Source organism: Gadus morhua, chromosome 11, assembly GCF_902167405.1.
Source record: "Gadus morhua chromosome 11, gadMor3.0, whole genome shotgun sequence".
NCBI lineage: Eukaryota > Metazoa > Chordata > Actinopteri > Gadiformes > Gadidae > Gadus > Gadus morhua.
This window is the reverse complement of record NC_044058.1, coordinates 5,001,857-5,026,385: the sequence shown is the minus strand read 5'-3', so window position 1 is coordinate 5,026,385 and position 24,529 is coordinate 5,001,857. Positions and strand designations below refer to the sequence as shown.

General features: G+C 42.9%; 2 protein-coding genes across 3 annotated transcripts in view; one reads left to right on the top strand and one right to left on the bottom strand.

Annotated features, from left to right (window-relative positions):
* Positions 1-5,910: 5,910 nt before the first annotated feature.
* Positions 5,911-10,889, bottom strand: ino80c (INO80 complex subunit C). Its single transcript, XM_030371236.1, has 5 exons — positions 10,638-10,889; positions 10,359-10,478; positions 10,157-10,268; positions 9,821-9,888; positions 5,911-6,459 (listed from the first exon to the last, which is right to left on the bottom strand). The coding sequence occupies exons 1-5, from the start codon at positions 10,851-10,853 to the stop codon at positions 6,328-6,330; spliced, it is 648 nt and encodes a 215-aa protein (XP_030227096.1). The 5' UTR covers positions 10,854-10,889; the 3' UTR covers positions 5,911-6,327.
* A 1,728-nt stretch (positions 10,890-12,617) lies between these two features.
* The window catches only part of galnt1 (UDP-N-acetyl-alpha-D-galactosamine:polypeptide N-acetylgalactosaminyltransferase 1), a 53,462-nt gene continuing 41,550 nt past the window's right edge, over positions 12,618-24,529 (top strand). The window contains exon 1 of one of the 2 annotated variants that reach the window (XM_030369463.1): positions 12,618-13,206. The gene's annotated coding sequence lies outside the window, so the exon portion shown is untranslated. The remainder of the gene's footprint in view (positions 13,207-24,529) is intronic. The other variant, XM_030369462.1, reaches the window with a different exon arrangement.

The window sequence follows — 24,529 nt, the reverse complement described above, 5'->3', positions numbered from 1 at the left end:
AAAGGGAAGGGAAGCTTGCACATAGAATTGCTGTAGAGTGAGAACTTGTGTGTGTGTGTGTGTGTGTGTGTGTGTGTGTGTGTGTGTGTGTGTGTGTGTGTGTGTGTGTGTGTGTGTGTGTGTGTGTGTGTGTGTGTGTGTGTGTGTGTGTGTGTGTAGGCATGAGCATACGTGTGTTCATGCATGTGTATCCCATGTGTAGAGTTCAAGGAGAGCAAGCAAGGCGGGAGTTAACACAGAAGCAGATTGCGACAGGTAGACTGAACTGAAAGCCATGTTGTCAATCACCAAACCAAAGCAGGGTATCCATCAGCCGCCACTGCTGGAAGAGGCGAAGTGGACGATGGAGAAGGAGGAGGGGAGATAGAAAGCGTCAGGGGGCAGTAAGGGAGAGCAATGATGAAAAGAACAGAAGAGGGCAGAAGAGAGGGGGTGAATTTGGTCCAATGAAGGACAATCATCAACGTGAAGAATTACCGTTCTCCGTTCAACATATATATAGGATGGAAAACTGGTTGAACGTTGGGTGGGATTAACAAGGATTAAGCTTGATGTGTGGATGTGGGAATGAGTTGATCACTTCTCCAATGAAAATTGACTTTGACCTCGAGAGTCAAGGTCAACTTCCAATGACGTTGTGTGGTTTGGGGAAGACCCGTCCCTAGTTCATAAAAAAAAAAGACAACAGGCCTTAACGAGAATCAAACTCATGGCCACTAGATGACAAGAGTATTGCACTAACCTCTGAGCTATGGAACCTCACATTTCACACTTTTTACAAAGCTTTATTGAAAGTCATACCAAACTCTCTGCACCTTAACCATATGATCATGTCTGTGTTTGAGCCCTTCATAGATAATAGCTATTTAACATGAGAAACAGTTGAACAGTTAACATATGCTGACAGCTCATCTCAGTAGTCAACACTGATATGTACAAACTTGCCTGACATGGAATATATGGGTTCACAATAGGCACAGTGAAGAATATTTCTGCTCTAGACATAACTAACACTAAACCTTTTTTCAACTGGTTTGTTTTTCTGCCGGACATGACATTATTACGTTATTTAGCCCTTTCATTATTGAAATGGGTTGCAACATGTGAACCCTGTCCCAGTGTCACAGGTTGTACTTCTCACCATAATGCACGTCTGTCCTGAGACATGTGCTGCTCAGCTCAGTGAGCTCAGCATGCCCAGCGGCAGTCTGTCAGAGAAGACTTCTGGCCCCCATGTGGTCACGCAGTAAATGATGAATCAGGGGGAATACTACAGGACAGAAGTAGCTGGAGCTCAGTATATGACCCCAACATGCAACCACAGATACATATACACTGTCCATGACTTGGGTATAGCCTTTTCCCCATTATAAATTATATTAAATTAAGGTTTTAGAAAGACTTGGGTAAACACAATTTAGAGATTATGTGGGGGCCAATGGGTTTAGTATTAGGATTAAGAACATATTAATATTACATTTAATCCACTACTCTTCCCCTCTATCATAGTGTTCTTTATGTACAATTTCTAAAATTAAAATTGCCTGGGGACAATAGGATTGGTTTTATCTATTTTCCTCACAAACACACGCTCAAGCACAAACACGTCTTTAAAAATATCAACCAAAAATGCCTTAACACAATCTGTTGACTGTGTGCTGGGAAAGCAAAAAAAGATGCTGTTAATTAATCACTATGTACAGCTTTCGATGCCACAGCAGGACTCAAAATACTGCCTCGGAGATATAATATTCCTCCATCAGCAACTTGGATGTGGTAGATTCATGTAGGTATACACTTTCCAGATCTTTAACTGCCCTCTAGTGGTTATACAGAGTGAAACAAGTGACAAGAGAAGTGCTGGGTATTGAATATTAAACTATTTAAACTATTTTACTTTTGCACATTAAGCTATTCATTCCTTCTCCCCATTTCCTACTCTGATGAAATACGAGAATCATTGTATATGTACTATATAATATTGAAGGTAGAGGTGAACAGATTATATTTCTGTGATAAATCTAATGTAGAAAGAGTTTGAAGGAGACTTCTTCATGATGCCATCAAGATAATCATGTACTGATCATGAATGGAAAGAACTCATATAGATTCATACATTATTTCCCATTTATTAATTTATCTGTTAAGGCATAATGCTTATAGCCTGGAGACCATCGTGATCACGTGACCATGACCAACCCTCCTTGCAGTCCTTTGGTTGGCAGAGAACTCCCATCTTTACAGGGTCGCCCCCCCCCCCCCCCCCGAGATGACATAGCGGTTACCCCAGACTGAGGGATGGAAACAAACCCACTATAACCACCACCATTCTTTCCATTGGTGGCCAATGAAAACTGTTTGAGCAGAGCATGTGAAGGACCAGGAGGACCCTTGCATGCCTTACAGGGGTCACTGCAGCAGGCCCTCATACAGATGTAGAGCCCCAAACTTATAACAAAGATGCTTGTTCGTCGTTGGGAACACAGCCACCTCTTCCCATGCTGGTCACTGCTTGGCCTCCACCTACCTTCGTACGGGCTATAGGTCTGTGAACTGCTCCTGCTACTGTCTCCACTCTGCCTGATCCACTGTCTGCAGCTCCCGATACCGGAGCACCTTAACCTGTCACACTGCAGCACAGTCCACCTCCTCCTCATGCAGCTCTCTCCCACGGGTTTCTCTCCACTCACAGCAGCAGCACCCGTCTTCAGCCCACGGCCGGTTTGAGAGGGTGTCTGCAGGTGTCTGGTACCAGCCCCTAAAGCTCCCTGAATGTCATAAAACACTGAAGAGCAGAGTGGTCAGTCCTCACCGTGAAGAGCAGGCCACGCAGATAGTTCTTGAAGTGCCTGATTGACAGCAACATTCCGAAGAGCTGCTGACAGAGTTGCCATGCTCAGCCTTGTTGAAAACCCGGCTGGTGTATGCCACTACTCTCTCCCCCTCAGGCCCTACCTGGGTAAGCACATCTCCCACATGCGAGCATCTGTGTCCAGGATGAAGGGCAAGGTGGGGTCGACTTGGGAGAGCACTGGGGCCTCACTCAAGGCTAATGAAACCCCCTTTAAACTGCTCAGCTCACGCAAAGTCTTTCTTTCTGTGGCAGCTGATATAGGGTTGGTATTGCTAGATAAACCCTGGTCTAACGTCCTGTTGTACAAGGCCAAGCCTAGGATCTCTTCAGCTGCTTCTGGTGGTTGGGGGAGGGCCAGTCTGCGACAACACCTCCTCATCCATGGGGCCGACACCCTTCCTGTGGCACAAGAGGTACTCAGGTTGGAGCTTCAGGCCAGCAGCTGTAATGATCTCAAGCCCCCACTACAGGGACCCCAGGGACTGCTGATGGGGAACACCCGGAAGCACCTTGTCCATCCCGCATTACAAAGTCCAAAGCTGAGGACCTTGACCTGCAACAGCCTTCGCCCGGTTCAGAGGGCTGTCTTGGGTCTGGCCTCTTGGGAGAGAGCTACCTGATACTACCCACAGCAGAGGTCCAAAGAGGAGAACCAGGAGAACGCCAAGACCAAATCCAGGGACCCGTCCATGTGTGGCAGGGGGTAGGAATCTTTCCTGGGTACCCCATCCATCGGCTTGGAGTCTGAGCAGAGCCATCAGTCTCCATTCTTCTTTTGGCCTAGGATGACTGCTGCTGCCCAGGGACTGTCGGAGGACCTGATGATATCTGCCTGCTGCGTGTTCCTCACAGCTTGATCACATGCCATAAGGAGGCAGCAAGGACAACCCCTTGTTGGGTGGTGTATTGCCTGTGAAATTACATGTTGCACTTAGAGCTGTCAGTTAAACGCGTTATTAACGGCGTTAACGCAAACCAAATTTAACGGCGTTAAAAAAATTATCGCGCGATTAACGCAATTACTTTATAAAAAAAAAAAAAAACCTTTTTTTTTTTTTTTTTTCTTTGGCTCAAAACAAAGAAGCAGTAGCCTGACTGCTATGTTCAAATGACATTTGTTCAAAGCAGTCGTTTAATTTCACTATAGGCTCTTTTTTTGTATCGTCCTGTTTTGATCAGTGTATATGCCAATGTTGTTATCAATAAAAAATCATTTGCACAAGGCAAGCCGATGCACTTCACCATGTTGATAAGAGAATTAAAATGAGAAGAATTATGGGACAAAAAAAATCAAGGGATATTTAGCATAGAAAAAGAATTTGCGATTAATCGCGATTAATTAGAGTTAACTATGACATTAATGCGATTAATCACGATTAAATATTTTAATCGCTTGACAGCTCTAGTTGCACTACATGAGTCCTCCCCACCTCCACCTCACTCATTGCAAAACTGCGATGTAACTCCAGCAGCAGCTGCCACAGCTATCCCTGCTGCTGGGATAGGTTGTCCTCTGCTTCTGGGAGGAGTTGGGGTTGAGGATGAGGTTAGGGATGGGATTGGGGTACTGGGGCCACCATGTTTGTTCACCTCTCGAACCTCGACCTGTGAAATACATCCTGCAGCAGGAGAAACACGGACGAGAGTAATGCCCGTGTCTGCTTCTTTCCCAATAGCAAACTCCCTCAGGTGACCCTTGGCCTCTCATGAAACCCTCGTGAATTCCCTGGCCATGTCGTCCAACCACCTGCATGGCCATTCCTCCTATTCGTCTCTCCCCTACTTCTTCACGCTTGTTTCGCTGTTATTCAATTAAAGAGTAGCTAGCCAACCAGCTAACTCACTGACATGAAATTGTCAAAGGCTATTTGACAATTTCATATTTTAAATTGTGTTATGTTGTGTAATGTTTCTACACACAAGTCGGAGGTCGAATTCATGAATCCTCTGTTTATTAAACCACCAAAACTGCGGAGAACGGTAAATCAATCGATTTTCATAAAGGCTCACCTTCAGAAGAGATCAAACACAACAGCCAAAAACAGCAACCCAAAAACAGGGCCAGCATTAAGCAAGCACGAACGATGACCTTAATTCCATGTTTTTCTAGCCTACGCTTGTTCTTATTTTATATATTTTATAGTGGTTATCGAGTCTGTTTCTTTAATAACGGCCCTCATGACTGCGTTTTCTCTACCAATGTCACGTAATCTCTTGTTGCTTCGGGAGACGCAAGGCCCATATTTGACGTCATCAAATACGACACGGCCCCTGATTGGTTCCGATTACAATGTAAATTCAAGAAATCTATGAGGGCGGCTAAAGGTCTAGACCAGGGTTGATTCCAGAATAAACCTGTGTAGCGAAACCGAATGTGAGGTCACAAGATCATGATGGTCTCAAGGCCGAATGGCAGATTGCCCAAAGGCAAGGCTACAGTACATATAGTAACTCAGGGTTGAGAACACTGGCCTTATACACCAGGTGTTCAGTTTTCAAACTGAAAATTACCATTCAGCTCCTGCTCTTGAAAACCATTAGTGAACTTCAAGACATTTATTAACCAAAATATTCAACGAATATTGCTATTTGCTTGTGAGCTTCATGTTTTTCGAGTTCGACCATTAAATTACGTTCCCCAACATTGTGCTTCAAGCCTGATTCTGTTATTATCCATAAAGGCCTTTAACAATGCATTGAGTTTGTTCATTCAAGTAGCCACTGTACTGTTGCAATTTTAATGTTTCACTTTTTACACTGCGATGAAAGTACTGCATTTTTTATTACCGTGATTCTGTAATTAAAGATGCAGCCTTCTTAGAAAGGGTATGTTAATTATGATACTTAACTCTTAATTAATCCCCATGGACTCATTAATTAAGAGCAGTGGGCTGCCACTGGGTAGGGCCCAGGAACAAACTCCAGTGATTCGGCCATTGTCTTGGTAATGGGCAGTTCAGGAGTATAACTCAAGGTGTTTTGTGGGAGGATACCCACATGAACAAGGCATATGTACCGCCCACCCCAGGGTTCAAATCCAAGACGTGAGATCAGCATTTGAATATAAAAACCTGTTTATTTACAGTAGTTTATTCAATGCCTGCGTGGAATTACCAAATCATTTCTGAGACAGATGTCGTCATTTCAATCACATGTCTTCTAAAAACAACACTGACCGTTGAGGTTTTAATCAGCAGAAATGGACACATCCAAAATGCCTCAACCCATCATTGAAACATTTATATTTAAACCACACTTTGAGTGCCCCTGCTTTGTCCCGTCCAGTCTGGGACATCAGTCGTGGCCTTGGTACCTTAGTAGCGCAGAAAACCTGGTCTGTCTCTTTCTGGCCAGCCTGAGCTCCAGACACTCTTTTGATACCAGGCAGCACTTCATGGGCCTCCCGCAGGAACATAGAAGTCAATGGTTGTAGACTGTCAACCAGTCGTATGTTAATGGTCCCTCTTAGGCAGTTAGGGCACAATGCACGTGGCCTTTCTAAGGGCCAGATAGCCAGTGACGACATCGGTGGGGAGCAGGCGAATATAAGAGAACTCCTCTGAAGAAGTGAAGCGTAGTTTGGTCTGCGGGTCTGTGTAGTTTGCCTTAAAACAAAGAGGGGAAAAGTTCATGCTTAATGTCCAACACTCAAAAGCCTTATGGAGAGTAATAACATTATAAACCATTGATCAAATAATCTGTCCCCTTCAACTTCTGAAGTAGTCTCCCCACAATAAATTATTTATGTAATGGAGAATATCCTGCTCATTGGTATAATATAATGCCACGGCTGAGACCAATAGTTTACTTTCCCTTTGTGCTGATCACCTGTAGCTGATCAGCAATTAGGCCAAACAAGTATGCCACTATCAGAGTCTGGCTAACTCTCTGCTAGCTTATGGGCTGTTTCTTTGTTGAGAGGGCTGGTTGTGTGTCTTGGTGTAAGACTTGCTGCAGAGAGTCGTTTGCGTTTTTTTTTTTCGGTCTCCTTATGAAATTGTGTTGTTTTAGCTCATCTGTTTTTCTCTTGTGGTTGTTTAGAAGTGCATTTTTGTTTAAGCATAGACTGTTTGTTTTGTATGAGAGAGGGTCTTTTGGTTATTATTTTCCCCTTGGCTAAAGCTATCCCTCTTATTTTGTAAAATAAATGCAGTGTCTAACAGTTCCTGGTTACCGTTTAAAGGTCCAATGACATGCCACCAGGTGTGGGCTGATTAGCCGTCACAAGCCGTTTTGGAAATCTGTCCCTTATGACATCACAGGTGGGCGTGTCCACCTAGATGTGTGCTGGATAGATCAGTCTACCAGCCTACCCAGTGGACTGTAGCAAACATTGCTCATCTATCTGTCACACTTCTAGGTGGACACGCCCAACTGTGCTGTCATAAGGGACAGATTTCCAAAACAGCTTGTAACGGCTAATCAACCCACACCTGGTGGCATATCATGGGACCTTTAACTTCAATTCCGTTTGCTGTGTTACTACCCTGCTACGCCTGATATCCACTAAGGGTCATAACAGGCCTCTATACCAATTTTAAAGGTCCCATGACATGAAAATCTCACTTTGTGAGGTTTTCTAACATAAATATGAGTTCCCCTAGCCTGCCTATGGTCCCCCAGTGGCTAAAACTTGCGTTTGGTGTAAAACGAGCACTAGCTGTTCTGCTCGCCTTTGAAAAAACGGAGGCTCAAGCGCGCTGATTTGGAATGTCTGTGCTCATGACGTCATGAGGAATCTCGGCTCCTCCCCTTACTCTGCCTGGCCCGCCCAGAGACGTTGGCCCGCCAATGAGACTCGACCGTGCGAGCGCCACATGTGTGTGTGTGTGTGTGTGTGTGTGAATACACACACTGTAACGCAAGTGTTTCTTGTCGGTTCTTTGACGTGTCTTGTATTTCCACAACGAGACTGTCGTGGGGGTTATCTGACCATGTTTGAGAAGGAATTGGGGGAAAGGAACTTTGGTTTGACTCGCTGAAGTACATGAACTGCGACATGCCGCGAGGCACCATCGCCCGGCAGCGGGCAGCTGGCAGCAGGCAGCGCGCGGTTCAGTCGACTTCAGGTTGATGTGAAAGTGGAAGAACCAGAGACCTCGCAGAACCCGACAAAGTCGTTTGTGATTCATAATATCGTCTGGAGGCGCACACAATATATTATATGATATAGATATCTATGTATCATATGATATTATTTAGATATAGAGCTCCAGGACTGTAACGCAAGTGTTGTACACTTCCTTGTTATTTGGCGCATAACGCGTCGGACTCTCGTCTCTGGTATTTCTACAACGAGACTCGTAGTGGGGGTTATCTCAGCCAAGGTTGAGAATGAATTGGGGGGAAAGCACTTTGGCTTCGACTCCCTCAAGTCAAGAACATGAACCACGACAAGGAGGAGAAAGGGATCTTTGCCGGGCAGCGCTTAGGCACCTCCGCCTCCGGCGGTGGTCCCTCAGCGGGGCTCAAGCGGGAGACATTCGCCGCCAACAATCCCTTTCTCCTCCATGTCGTGGTTCATGTTCTTGAGGGAGTCAAAGCCAAAGTTCCTTCCCCCCAATTCATTCTCAACTTTGGCTGAGATAACCCCCAATACGAGTCTCGTTGTAGAAATACCAGAGACGAGAGTCCGACGCGTTATGCGCCATCACACCAACAGCAGAACGGTTATCCAAATAACAAGGAAGTGTACAACACTTGCGTTACAGTCCTGGAGCTCTATATCTAAATAATATCATATAATACATAGATATCTATATCATATAACATATTGTGTGCGCCTCCAGACGATATTATGAATCACAAACGACTTTGACAGGTTCTGCGACGTCTCTGGTTCTTCCACTTTCACATCAACCTGAAGTCGACTGAACTGCGCGCTGCCTGCTGCCGGCTGCCCGCTGCCGGGCGATGGTGCCTCGCGGCATGTCGCAGTTCATGTAGCCTACTTCAGCGAGTCAAACCAAAGTTCCTTTCCCCCAATTCCTTCTCAACCATGGCTCAGATAACCCCCACGACAGTCTCGTTGTGGAAATACAAGACACGTCAAAGAACCGACAAGAAACACTTGCGTTACAGTGTGTGTATTCACATTGATGTGGACGCTGAAGAACCAGGAACGTCGGAATATCGGCTCACACAGCTTTTGGCCGTGATAATATGTATTATATGATATAGATATCTGTGTAGGCTATATGATAATATTTAGATATAGAGCTCCAGGACTCCCGTGTGTTCTAGAATATTTACAGAACACGGCTAAAGGCTGTGTGCGCCTCGCCATTGCGATACATCCACTGTAAACAGAGCGCATGGTACCGTCCCTGGCTGCAAGCTGCTCAGGGCCACACCCCCACCCTCCTCCTTGACACGCCCACCGAAACAGCGCATTTGGGGGAAGCTCAATGTGCGACTGGCTCGGAGTGGCTGTAACTCTGCACCACGGCTGAATTTCAGGAACGTCTTTGAATACTGTGTTAGTTGCCCACTAATACCTACATTAAAGAATACATAAAATAGCATGTCATGGGACCTTTAAGAGAATGATTGTTAATGCATTTCTGGATATGTTGCTCTGTTAAAATCGGTAAAAATGAATATTGATGGCCCAAAATTGATAATTTAATATTTTTTAAGCTACTATTAATAGCCGTGTGTTTATTTATGGCAGATCATTTGATATATACGTTGGAGATGTTATTCATGTCCCCTTCAAAAATACTAAAAAAAAAATACTCAATGCCATGTTTTTGCCCCAGCCCCAAATTATAAGTTGAGAAATGCACCCTTGAATTTATTACATTGACCAGTCCAATGACAAGTGTCCAACTTGTCGGTCACTGAGCACTGGCTTTGTAAACCAGTAGGTAAATTCTCGCTTTTAAAGTAATATTTTTTATTACAAGAACACAACAATAACCTAATTAAATAAATTGTTAAGCATGTGAATATTTGGTTGCTCACAGGAAGTCCAGAGATGTCGGAGTATTTCTTTGCTGGCTTCAAGGAAGGGGGAGCATCAATACAGAAGTCTGTGAACCGAGATGACAAAGATGGGAATTAACATGTAGTGCAGAGCTACTGTATTTTACACTGCAGGCTCTCGATAAAAAGGGATGCACAGAATATAATTGCGACTTCCTTGTACTGTATTATAAGTTATTATACGTTTATTATAAGTTATTATTATATTTATTTATTTATAAAGGTTTCTTATCAATGTTGTCTTATACAAATCATTTCACAGCACAATTTCACTTTAAACTGGCCATACATAAAACCAGAAGCATAGAAACTCACAGTTGGGATCATTGACAGTCCAGGGTAGAGTCCGCTCCAAAACCAAGATCTGTTTGAGGTTCTTCCAGGTCCTGTTCTTCTTGCCTGCTGCGGCACCTCCAATCCCTGAATGCTATTGGGAGAGCACGTATGGTGAATTTCGATAGGACTCGGAATAGGCAAGAGGTATGTCTACATAATCAGATGATGGGTTTATGCTTACCGTGAATGTAGGAGCTTTGAATGATGGAGTGTTGACCGTCAGTTCTGTAGTGGTTTGACTAACGTTACCTTCTACCTTTCCGACTACCTTGATTTCTGTCAAGGTCTCTGGTGAGACCATCTAAAAGAGGACATTATTTCAGTTCACATCCCAGAACCCGTATCTTTACAATAGATCAAGGTGCCATGGATAGCAGGCGCAGCATGAAAAACTACGTGGAGCAAAGATAAATTCACATTATGAAATAGAAATAGTTAGTAGGCCAGCTATGTTGACTACCTGTGCTAGCGTTGGGGTTGTCGTGCATGGTCCTTTTTTCTTTTTGCCGATGATGTTACTGGTTTGCGGTGAGCTGCAGGTTGCTGGACTAGATGAACGCTTCTTACCTCGAAATGCAGCAGAATTATTGGCTAAAAGCAGTATTTTGCCGGCTGTCAATGTAGGTATTGAACCAGTCTTTGGGGTGGAATTGTTAGGGGGAACCGGAGATGCCATTTGTTGTAGAAATCGTAAATGCCGTAAATAAGGTTTTTGTTGCATTTCCAGTCAGTGTCGTAAAATTGAATCGCGTAATTGACGGTTATTGTGAATTGGAGTATCCGACAGTAGATGGCGTAGTTGCGACACGCTGAGCAGTGAGCTTTTGAACCGTCCTGTCGTTGTTATTCTTATCTGACCCTTAACGCTTGAAATACATTTAACGGATTATCTGCATAAAACTGTTAGCTTTTAAAAATTAAATCAAAGATCATTTTATTCACTCTCACACACACAGGCACGCATGCACACACTCACGCACACGCGCAAATAGGCAGATACACGATTTATATTTGCCATGATGGCTTTCTCAAAGACTGAACTTATACCTTAAGCATCTGCCGTTTTTGTTATAATTGCATAGCACAACAAATTAATATGTTGACAAAACCTCCACCTCAATTAAAATGCTTCAACTGCAATACAAGCATCATGTCAGGGCCTGTTTGGATTCAGACAGCTATATAGCAACAAGGTACCACTTTAAGTGAAGTATCATGTTCATATAGCCGTTTATCAGTTAGAGCCTTGCAGGGCTGCATTATTTGATGCCATTTGCCATCCCCATGAACAAGGCCAAAACAAGAGTTGGACAGTATATTCTCTATTCACTATATATGACACAGTGCTAACACACTAGCACTTATTGAACATTAGGATTAGTACCTTTTAAATTGCGAGATTAAAGTACAATGTGATAATGTGTGCGTATATGTGTTTTGAGGTGAGGTCTTATTCCCAGAAGAGCTGCTGAGCCAGACTTCATGATTTGTCATATCTTTTTTAGGACTGCCACATCTCTTCCACCACCCATATAAATAAAGTATAACTATAGACGCCGCCAGAGCTCAATAGCAACCACGTATAAATGTTTTATCTGAAAAGTTGAAGCTGTAAAAGCTGTAAACTGTCAGTGCGGAGTAACTGTGGAACCAAACATCCCCTACATTATAAAGACTTCAACCATCATGATTTGGTGGATGGCCGCAGACATCACAGTCATTCAAGTAGTGCTATTATGTATTATCTAAAATCTTTTAATCCGAACACATGGAAGATGATGGTTCTCTAATTTGATTTAAACGTAGGCCTATGTACGTGATATGACCTTACGTAAATAACGTACATCCCCCCCCCCCCCACACACACATGAAAAATATCCTAATGCCCTGCTCAAATGGACACGTAATTATTAGCATCGGTCGCAGGCACTTTTTGCCATGGATTTAATTGAGGAGTGGATTATGTAAATTAGCTGGTGTAGCGTTGTGCTCCAGTGTTGGGGGGAGTGTGAGTCAAAAAAGCCTGAAGCGCAGCCTATTGATCATAGCCATATCATATCAGATCATATTTTGGTTGTAACAGAGAAGGCCTCGAGAATTACTCGTAAAACTTTGATCTCTTTATAGGGTAGCACTAAACCAACCCATTCTACTCATCATAGTGTTTACACACACACACACACACACACACACACACACACACACACACACACACACACACACACACACACACACACACACACACACACGCACACGCACACGCACACTTAATTTAGTGCCGACATACATAGCCATAGGCAAACATCCATATTTTCAACTGATTGGATTATCCGTGTGTTACCGGCTGAACAAATTTAAGGCACACAATTCACATGAATAACAATGTGTTCATGACTAAACACACAGTTTAATAGTAGTACAGTATTTCTTCCGGGTTGGAGTAGTGGAGGGAGGGCTGTGATGATGATGCTGCTGCCTCTGGCTGCGGTGCACATCAGCAGCTCGGACCCATCACTGGCGCGCCGCACAGCGGGCTTCTTCATCTCGCCGAGGTCGTCCGCTAGGCGCAATTACAACGAATTATAACGTGAACGCAGATGTAAATCACGGTATTCGCTCTACCGCTTAAACGAAGGCGTTTTCTGACAACATGTTAGGACAAAAGAAGACATCGCTCTTCCAACCTCCAGCCTTCATACCGTCCCAGGATTAATCTTTGAGCTTGAGCTCCATCCGCCAGACCGCCGAGACGTCGACCGAGAAGGGGGCTCTCTTGTCGCCGTTAGCCGGCTCTCTTCTCGCCGTTAGCCGGCTCTCATTTCGCCGTTAGCTGGCTCTCTCTCGCCGTTAGCCGGCTCTCTTCTCGCCGTTAGCTGGCTCTCCTCTGGCCGTTAGCGGGCTAAGCTAGCTAGTGTCCTAGCCGAGAGCTCACAGCAGACACCGTTCCAGGCTGGAGGAACACGCACATAGCTAGCTTCCTGTCGCTCTCATCATCACACACTGGATTAAACAACGGCGTGGCGTTCAAGGTGAGATAATAACATGTATCAAGCTTGTTATCTGGCGGAGGTTTCAACAGATTTGTTGAACAAGGTCGTTAATGTTGGGCACAGTTAGTGTGCATGGCGAGAGACACATCAGCACATCCATCTCTTAACGTTGAAAGAGGCAAAACAACGGAAATGAAGTGTGACTAGGGATGTCGTGTTTGAGGTTGGATCTTCATATGGGTTTCATCTACTTTAAACTGAATTGCTTACAGTTAAGTGAAGTGGCAGTGAAATGGCAGTGAGGTACGGACAGGTCTGCCTGACGTTACCGTTGTATTGGGACGGCATGTGGCTCAGGAGGTCGAACGGGTTGGCTGGTAACAGGAAGTTTGCTGGTTCGATCCCCTGCTCTTCCTAGCTGAGAGTCGAGGTGTCCCTGAGCAAGACACCTTACCCTAACTGCTCCAGAAGAGCTGGCTGTCGCCTTGCATGGTTGACACCGCCGCGAATGTTTGTATGAAAGGGTGAATAAAGGCAATATTGTACAGCGCATTGAGTGGTTAGAAAAGCGCTGTATAAATGCATTCGATTTACCATTTGTATTCAAATGCAAGTGATAGTAACACGTACAAGGTGCAGCTTCATGTTGAATACTACCGAGACATCCTTGATAGAGATGGATGTCACTCAGGGTAGTGGGCAGGGGACCATCGGTCTTTTTGGACGGAGATCTATGAAATAGTATTCTGCTGAAGTGTGTGTCAAAATGCTAACCTTGGGTTCCCAATGAAAATTCTTTGGTATTATTATTATTATTATTATTATTATTATTAAATCCCGATATTGCACCAACAGGGTAAAAGATCCATGGATGACTATCATCCGATTTTTCTCCTTTATCTCTCTGACCTTTATTAATACAGACACAGATAGTCTGTAGTGTCATGGAATGAGATGTCGTTTATAAGCATGTTTTAACAAGCCATTATGTAATTATATCCATCGTGAAAAGAAAATCGATTTGCATAGTTCCTTTGCTGCTTCAGATCAAAGGAAAACGGTCTGAATTAAATATGTAGGCTATTGCTACCTGTTGCAATGCTTTCCATTTAAAATAATAATAGAGTCTGACCTTGGAAAACTGTCTTCAGTTGGAACTGGGCGATGTAGAGGTTTTAGGCCGAAGTATTAGGTTCTAAGGTTCGTCAATGCTTATGATGGTAATTTAAAATACTTTCAGCCTTTTTACCCAACCTTGAGGTTTACTTTGAACTACCTGAAAATAACAGTAATCTATTCTATAAGAAGTTCACTTGTTTCAATCAGGACCGTTGCTGACTTGAAACATAGCTGTAACTGAACATTAAATGTTTAAACCTTAGAACTAGGCCGCTGTCATTTCAGCTGCTTGTTTTAAGAACATGGTGGACTTGCATCAACGGGAAATGAATCATTTTCCTCATTTTAAGGCCGCAGTTCATGCAGATGCATTTCCTGTTATACCGGTTATATGTGCAGAACTCCAGCTGCAGACGTTATTTGCCTTCATTTTCTATTTTGTAGATGCTCTATCATCAATGCTTGTTTAACTTTTAAATGGAGGATAAGGATGATATGCTTGGGATTTCATTTCCTACATTTCCTAATGAGTGATTTACATATATAATAAATATTTAAAAAGAGGGTTATTAACTTGTGCTGGTGCATCATGATGCTTGAGTGGCTTTGGTGTAGTGATCGGTCAGTGGTTTTCTGGAACAATAGCTGTATTCTGGCCCATGTCTCCGGAGGGAGGTAGTCACATTCAGCGTTCCTGGTGTTCTGTGTGCCAGCAAGGCTTGGTCTGGGATTGGGTTTCCCCAGCCACCTGGAGCTCAGAGCACAGGAATGCCATTGTTCCTTCCTCCAGAGCATGGATGGATCTCACTCTCTCTTACACACACACACACACACACACACACACACACACACACACACACACACACACACACACACACACACACACACACACACACACACACACACACACACACACACACACACACACACACACACACACACACAGTTGTACAAGAAGAGGTCAATCTGACCAACCAATACAGGCCTGCTGCGTCATACACAGCTACTGTTATTTATTTTGCATAGACATCCTTTGACTTTGGAAACCTGTATGGTTAATCAGGGTCCACTGTCTCCAACCAGCTCCAGGACCTTATACTTTGTTCCAATAGCTGACTGTCATCATGAAGGATAATATTTTTGAATATACTCTAATACTATACTCTAATGTTATAAATTAGGAGCTGTATTGCGCATACATGCTGAACAAAAGAAAGCCTTTGTCTTTCATGAACTGTTAACATGGGTTTAGTCTATGGTCTCTCATAATAACTATTTTAAAACCATATAGTGTTGGTGTAGAAGAAAAGTGTGTCGTGTGCGTGTGTGTGTTTGAGGAGCAGATAGTTTCACAAAAGTGGGTCAGCCAGTGCCACGAGGAAGCCCTGATATCATACTAAGAACATTTTGGGTCTACCAACTTTTGTTAAACACAAACCTATAGATACAGATAAAAGTTTGTCAAAAAGTGGAATGAGATTTCTGCCCACTAAATGTTCCAATCTTAGGTTGTTTGAAGATCATTCACAATTAATTATGATAAAAAAGTTTTTTAGGTATATTACAACAACCGATCAATAATAACCGAGTTGATGCTAAGATATGAAGTTCATGTCAAGATGAAACGTGTTTCTATTTTTTTGTATTCGGATTTCTGATACATGTTATTTATCTTTTTACATAATCATCATATTTAGCTTGTATATTGGTACTAACCACAACGGCTCTCACTAGGCCTTATATATCAGGGACAGGAATCGGCCTCACGATAATACCACATTTTGAGTGTTGATTCCATATGGTAAATGGATGGCATTTACTATATAAGGCTTTTCTAACCAGGGGCCACTCAAAGCTCTGTACAAAATTGCTTAACAATCACCAATTCATACAACAACGGTGGTGTCAACCACTCCAACCAAGAGCCAGCTCTAGCAGTTAGGATGAGGCATCATGCTCAGGGGCACCTCAACATTCTGCCATACCTCCTGAGCCACATGCCGCCCACGCGATTGGGCTGCACAATTCTATATTACGATACGATACGAAGATCTCGTATCGTATCGTATCGTATCGTGTGAAGATATGATTTTATCTTGGGATATAAGGTTTGGGTTCTACAAGTTTGTCTGTGTCCGGCCGCCATTGTTTTCCATATGAATTGGCTGAACAGAACAGAACATAGTAGTGATTGAATCATATATTGACAAGTGAATATATCGTTGCGTGTTTTTTAGATATCTTCCAATTGACAATATGCAGGAGGCAGAGATGTTCAGAGAGACAGTCTCTACATTCTCTTTATATCAGAATTAAGATGTAAGAGTAGTAAACGTTATGGGTATGATTTGGATTATGATATTTAAGATAAAATAACAATAAAATAATAAACAGACACGATGCTGCAATATTGTCCCACCAATCATTGACACACATACTTTTAAAAGGGAGACGTTGTTTGATAGAGGAGACTTTGCTCTAAAATATGTATATTTGATTTATTTTTATAAAAAATAAAGGTTTACTCTTTTATAAATATGTATGTATGTATGTATGTATGTATGTATGTATGTATGTATGTATGTATGTATGTATGTATGTATGTATGTATGTATGTATGTATGTATGTATGTATGTATGTATGTATGTATGTATGTATGTATGTATGCCTGATGTATGCCTGATGTATGTATGCCTGATGTATGTATGCATTGTAGTAACTGCATTGCTTACAGTTTATGTGACTTTCCTCATACCCCTCCCCCACTGGCCATGGGATCGTATGTATGTTGCCGATCTAGAATAACCATGATTGAACAATTTGAACTGTTTATATTTAGCAGCTATAGAGTGACCTCTGCACGGCTTTAAAGCAAACGGTTGTTCCACTTGTTATTGCAGTGCTACTGCCTTTCTTTCTGGCTTTTGAGCTGTTCAGAGCTATACTGATACCAAGTGACTTTATCACCAAAGATCAACATTGCATGCCATTAGCCTCAAGCTGGAGGAGGATGGCTCATCAGCTCTGTGTGCAGTGGCAGAGGGTAGACACAGTTGTTCTGTTGGATTGTTGAGAAGGAAATATGGTTTAGCCCAGCATTTTCCCTGAGATTTACTGCTAGTCAAGTCTAGTTTTTCTTCATATTTGACATTTGAGAAGCTCTTGTTATTAATTATTCATGTTATTACTAACATGAGACCAGAGATCACACCTCACACACAGTAGATTGAATTCTCTGCAATGTCGTCTGACACTGATACAGTCTTTGAGTGGCATATTCAAAATATGGTCTTGTATTTAGACTGCTGGTGCTGAGCTACTGGTCATTTATATATGAATAAGGAGGTAAGTGTTGAAAGTTTCTAAATATGTTGTGCATGATTAGTAACAAAGTCTGCTCTTGCTCAGACATCCTTACTGTGTGGTGGTCTTTAATAAATCGTAATAACATTGTGATTTGATTCTTTCAATTCGATTCATCTTACCTGAAACAATCCCCCCGTTTTGTGTCTGCTTCTCATTCATCTGTGTGTGGCTCTGAGCATCTGTTTCAGTCTGAGATATGACCCCACAGGAAAAGGTTTCCTGTACCATAGTTTCCATGGTGATGGCTCCAGTCCTCCCACCTCCCCCCTCCCCCACGCTCACTGTAAAAGGAAGGGGAATGTGCCTAATTCTGATGACTCATGAAGACTGTTATTCTGTGACCAACTATCTCATACACTGGTGTTGGTGCGTGAGTGGGCGCTCCTGAGAGAGGGAAATTCCCTATTCAAATATATCTTCATTAAATTGGGAAGTGTTCGTCTGGATTTTGGATATATAGATGCATGTCGGTCATTGTGTTTGTTCACCGGGCTCTGCTTTCGCAACGTGGTCTGCCATACTTTGGTTTTCCCTAAAGTAGCTTGAGACGGGCCGACACACTAGTGAAGACTCAGTGTCTCGTAATAGTTCCAAAACTCATTATTTGGTATATTCAGGACTCATGTGTGAAGTTACAGCAAGTTGAACATGAAGTTTATGAATGTTTGACCAGGGGGCCTGATAAAGTTATTGAGTTTGAGTTGCTAGTCAAATGTTTATCACAGCCTTAAACCTGACATTCTGCAAGACTTGCACAGGCGGGATAAAAACTTTGACAGTGCAGAGGAGAGCTGGAGGGGCATTTCTGACAACAACAAAGATGGCCGCGGCTGATGTAGAATGGTCTGTTGATTACGCTTTTAAGACGGTATTAAACAAACTGGAAGGTTTTTTTTCACTTAAAGAAGGACAACGACTGGACTTAAAAAGTGTTGAAAATAAGCTTTTTTCATGTCTAAGAGCTGCGTCACCATTCAACCATGCTCTGATTGGTTGTAGGTCTCTATCCAATTGCGTCTAGAGGCGATGCCAGGCAAGCAAGGTTTGGTGCGCAGTTTTATCACATTTGTGAAGTAGTTGCAGTTACCGAATTGAGAAGTTGGGAGTTGTGTTGTGTTGTACTGGAAAATGCACTCTAAAATAATTGATTATGAGATTACAGTACAGTCAGTGTTAACATAGCCGACTGAAAGCATCAGAGCATCTCTGCAGCAGGCCACGGTGCAGTGGGTCATTTGGTCTTGTCAGTGTTCACGTTATGTTGTTAACTAGTTGGTGTGACGCAACGCTGGATAGTAAATACAATTTTTTCCCATCTTTTACCCTCCATGACTACGAGCTCATCAAAACCGGTTGCATTTACAAAAGTTAAACTTCCGGTTTTCCATCAGATACGTTGAAAGTTTTCCCTGAACGTTTAAGAAAGAGTAGCTTTTGCCGTTCATCTCTTGACTGGGCAGCAGCCAACTATGAGTTCCTGGCACTGTTGTTGAGCATTAAACAGTGTTGGGTAAGGATAGTAGTCTTACTAGTTTAACTACCGTATATTGCTATTTTCATGAAAATTATCATTTCTTTTGTGGGAGCAAGTAATAGGCCCAAAGGACAAGTACCCGGCCCAGTATGGTCTAATCATGAAATTCACTGATATTTGAGGACCTCAGCAGTTGAGGGCATGTTGCTGCTGGTACTTAAGCCTATCCCTGCTAACAGGGTGCCTTTCCAGAGCAAAGGAAATATGGACGCATGAAGAAATCTCATGTTGCCAGATGTCACAGCAGCAGCAGAAGGAGGGAGATAGGGGATTGGAGGAGAGGGCTTGGACTAAAGGTGTGTGTGTGTGTGTGTGTGTGTGTGTGTGTGTGTGTGTGTGTGTGTGTGTGTGTGTGTGTGTGTGTGTGATCACTGTCATAGTGCGTACAGTGTCTCTCAGCCTGAGGTAGCGTTTCCTTTCCTATACACTCTTAGTAAACAGGAAGCAGATTTTCTCTCTCTTTCCCATAGCCTCTTTCGATCCCTGCCACCAAAGCCGTCTCGCTTCCTCAACCCCGTATCTCTGTCTGATGACACATAGATCTGATATATTTGTAGAATATATTTACATTTTTCTTTTATCATCACTTGCTTATCAAGTTAAAAACAAACCGCATTTAATTACAGTGAATTACTGCATTGATCAAATCTGAGCGTGCTTTAAGTTTATCACTGATAACTTATTTTGTCGTTAAATCTGTTCATATCAAATAACCCGCCTTTGTGTTTGCCAAACCTTGAGATTAGTTTATCTCCAAGCTCAGCTCCTTATTAGTTACAAAGTCAATTGTGTATTGAAGGTAACAGTCAATTGTGTCCACCGGTTCAAGCCACAAAAGCACTTTGTGACTGACATGGTGGCCTGCCAAAGGAGGAAGCCTGCCTTGTCTTACCTATGTTCTCCAGTCTCTATTCCTGGAATTCCTGTTTTTTATTTTGGTCCCATCTGTGCTTCCCTTGCAGCGCGGTCAGATCATGAGTTTCTATGCATCACCTTTTGTTGGCCATGTCATTGTCCCTATTTAGCATGGATGTGGCGAGGTAAACTTGTGTGTTTGTGGAAATGTGATCGGGCTAGTCCACCAAAGCATGTGTGATCATGTGGTGGTCCCTCCTGCGGGCCCCTGAGCACCCCCACGTCCATCAGCTGTAACTGTGTATGTACAGGCACTGAGAGCAGTACAAGGGTGGACTGGAGCTGACATAGAGGAGGGGCCACTGATCAGGGGTTGGGAGGTCATGTTTGTTGCTAGTAGGGCTGCAGTCAACCAAAGAAAATCAACCAACTGACCAATTGATTGATGGGGGAAAAAAAAAATATAATAATAACATTATCTCTAGATTAGCACGTTATCCTTAAATGAACTTCATCAGCCACAGTGCACTCTACTCTACCTACTAGCCTGAACATCACGTACCTGCTGTTAGGAGAAGGTCATCGGCTCTCAGATCCACTCCTGTTCTGAATCACACTGGGTTAGGGCAGAGCTTCAGTGTGGACGGGTCATACCGGACCAGCCATGGAGTGACGGACCACTCGGTAGAGAGAAACGTCGGCCGGTTTGATTCTAGTTTCTGTTGTGTGGTTAATAATGGGTCCCGATAGAAGACGCTGCTATGTCTGCCAAGGGGCCAAGTCTGATACGTTCATACTCTGAGCCGGGCGTTCAACACCCACGTTGATGGAGCATCGCAGACAACTTGAAAAAGAATAACTTATGCCTTCCATTGTTAGAATGCCAACCCACTTTTTGGTTGTCCTTTTTAACCACATGCTGCCACACCAAGACTTATTTGACATGGTGTCCAATAGTTTGTAGTTAATGTTCAGTAACTAGAGCAGGTTGACCTCCTGTATTATCAGCCTTGTAGTCTATCCATAGGGTTATGTAACAGAAACTATGGAACCTTGAATATAATTTTTTCAAACACTAAATAGTCACTCACTTAAATAAAACGCATATTTTTTCTACGTCTGCATATGGCGCCCCCACCTGCGAAGAATAATGTATATATGTATGTCATCATTGGGGTCAACTCCACTCTTTAAATGTATGCAAACAGATGACAAACCACATGCTTACTGGCTGGGTACTGGGTAGTAGTGTTGGCTCGTTCGTCCGCGAACCGGTTCGAATGAACGAGTCTTTAGAACAAACAAACCGAACCAGTTCGTCTCTCTCGTTCGTTCGGTCGTCTCGTTCAATATTCGATTCACCGGAAACTCGATTGAACGAACAAACGAGTTTCCAGTAGCACTAACTCCACTGAGTCTGACTGACTCAGATGAGAACCGTGCAATGGCGTGTATTTCATGATGCGATTCACCGTTACCGGAAACTAGGCTGAATCGCGAACGACTCCTCCACGTTTAGTCGAGTTTCCGGCGAATCGATTCACCGGAAACTCGACTGAACTGGGAGGAGTCGTTCACGAATCGTATGTTCGTTCAGCCTGGTTTCCGGTAGCGGTAAATCGCATCATGGAATGGACCCCATTGCACGGTTCTCAGCTGAGTCAGTCAGACTCAATGGAGTTAGTGCTACCGGAAACTCGACTGAACGAATGAACGAACGAACGAACGAACGATTCACGAACGACTCCTCGTAGCGAACTGAATCACGCGAACTGGGTCACGGAAACGAATCATTCAATCCACCACTACTGGGTAGTCATGTTTCCCTGTGTTAAGAAGCTCTCTAAATTGGTTTAAACTGCAATTGAAATCTGTCATGGTCACTGTTTGTTTACAGTTTTCTCAGTCGCTTTGGTACATTTCTCGAATCATCCTCAACATTTGCAAAACAGTAAGTGCATTTCTCAAAACATTTCGTACAAATGGCAAAACACCATGGATTACCTGCAAAAGCCAGTCTCTTGCTCAAAATCCTTAGTTCATCACTCAAAAGTAAATATCTGTGTCAATGAACATGTCGGTGCCATCAGAATAAGAAAAGTCCTTGCGTCATTGTGTACGGATAAGACAGTCAAATTGTTTAGTCATGTTGTCAATATAACAGTGTTCTCTGGAGGGATGTAAACTATGGCTACATTTTTGAAGACAATTGCTGAAAAATTTTAAGTTACACGTTATGTGTATGTGGGAGATTGATTGCATGAGACTGGAAAATAATTACATTTACACTTTTACTGTTTGTACTGTAATTTGTTTACAGACCATGGCATTGTGATACAGAAAGGAAAAGACCGCACTGCATAGCACAAAGAAAAAAAAGAAAAAAAGAAGAAACTAGAAATGTGAACATAGGACAATCTAAACAAAAAACTTTCCATGCAGTGCTGTAGGAATTACAGTGCAGTCTTCCTAAACCTCCAGACGTTCCTGTCTGTTGGTCCACAAATTCTCATCCACATTATAAAAATACCTCCATGAGATGCACCTTTGAGCTATTTCAGTAAACTGGTTGATGGTTTGTTGATCTAATTCGTCATACATTTCCCTTCATTAGAGAAAGTCAAGATTCACCTGGGAGCAATTGACCAATTCAGGGCAGATTTAGAAAAAAAAGTATTTAATGGAAATGTATCGAAGTATGCTTGAGATATGACAACTTGTTCAAACATTTTGCATGTAAAGACTTATGCAATGAACGTATACCAACATGTTATGGGGGTGAGACTATTCAACAGAGATTTTTTGATGTGCACAAGTGACCCAATGATGTGAAGATTGAAGTAGTTTTGAGAATTTCAATTCTGATCTGAGAAATGTACTAAAGCGACTGAGAAAAACTGTAGCATAGGCTTTCTATGTTCATTTTTAAGAAAAGCAATGCAGAGGACATGCTATTGTTTCCAAATTACAATTTGAAGGATTGTCAAAGAACAATGTTTTTATTGTGTAGTGTGGACTGAGTCTCTGCAGCTCACAAGGAGCTGCATCTTCATTCATAATGTGTGGAGTGATCTGTGATAATGGAGTGTTGGCTTTTTCAAAACAATGTTGCACTAGAGGTTTAGTGTTAACACAATTCCATATGTTCTATTTGAGTTTTGAATGTTGTCAGATGTGTAAAATACATAATTGTACAAATATAAGTCTATAACTAGTTGCTTAAACTGCCAAGCACATGGTCGTTATTTATTGAGCACTGCCTGTTAGGTGATATCCTCTTGCTGGAGCAAGGATCCCCAACCTTCCCCCTCGCTTCTCCTCTTGTCCTGGTCATTATTACTGTAACATTTCATTGCCGTGTCACCCCTGTGCGTGTCTCGCTCAGCCGCTCCTCCTCCTCTCTCCCTGTGTTCCTGCTCCAATTTACGACAGGAATTACATTAGCCCACACTCACAGACAAAATGGAAAAAGTGGCTTGTGTGGGAGAAGAGACAGACCCAGAGAAAAATAACAGGGATTGCACTGCAGGCACAAAGGGTTATGGGGAATGAAAGACTGGTAGATGGCCCAATTTTTGGCTGCCACATTACATTCTTTTCTCAGCTGGAGTGGAGCAATGTAAGAGGAAAGTAACAGAAGAAAAGGAAAACAAAAGTGCGAACTACACCACCAACAGGAACAAGATGAGGAAGAGAGGTGAAGGAACAGGGAAGAAATGGATGTTGTGATCAAAGGGCTCATGACGTCATAGCACAGCTGACCACCTGGCTATGTGTTCTTGAACGTCTCTAGTCACAACAACAGCTGTGTGTATGTTTGTGTTTGTGTTTGTGCGTGCATGGGAGCGTTCGCATGTGCATCCATGTGTGTGCCTTGGCTGACCCTCTTTGGAGGGCTGGATCAATGCTTGGCTGATGTAATGCCCACTTGGCAAGTTGGCACACTTCTTTGTTGGGACATGTTGCTTGGACAACATGACCCTGCTCATAAATGAGCAGAATAACTTGGCGTTTTCATCCTGTGGGATGGCTTTGACTTTTCCTGTTTGATGCACTGACTCTGTGGAGGCCCTTTTACAATTGCAGTGTTCCAGTCAGCAATGACTACTGAAATTAGAATTTAGTATAGATTAGATTAGAAAAACTTTATTTATCCCAAGATGGGCAATTTCGTTCACAGTTTCCAGTCTCACATAATAAATTACTTAATAAATACAATAAATAGCAATAGGAGGTAGACAAAAACATATATCAAAGGCAGTCCAACACACACATTTAACTCACAATTAATTTCAGCCTGTCAGTAACAACCACCCTGCCCCCGGAAACACCCAGCAACACTGGTGTGCTCTCCACCTACTCCTGACTTTTGTCATCATTTAGTAACCTGATGGTTGCAGGGATAAAAGAGTGGGAGTACCTCATTGTTCTTGCCCTGATCGAACAGTAGCGCCGCCCTGAAGGCATTAGTTTATATTCTTTACTGA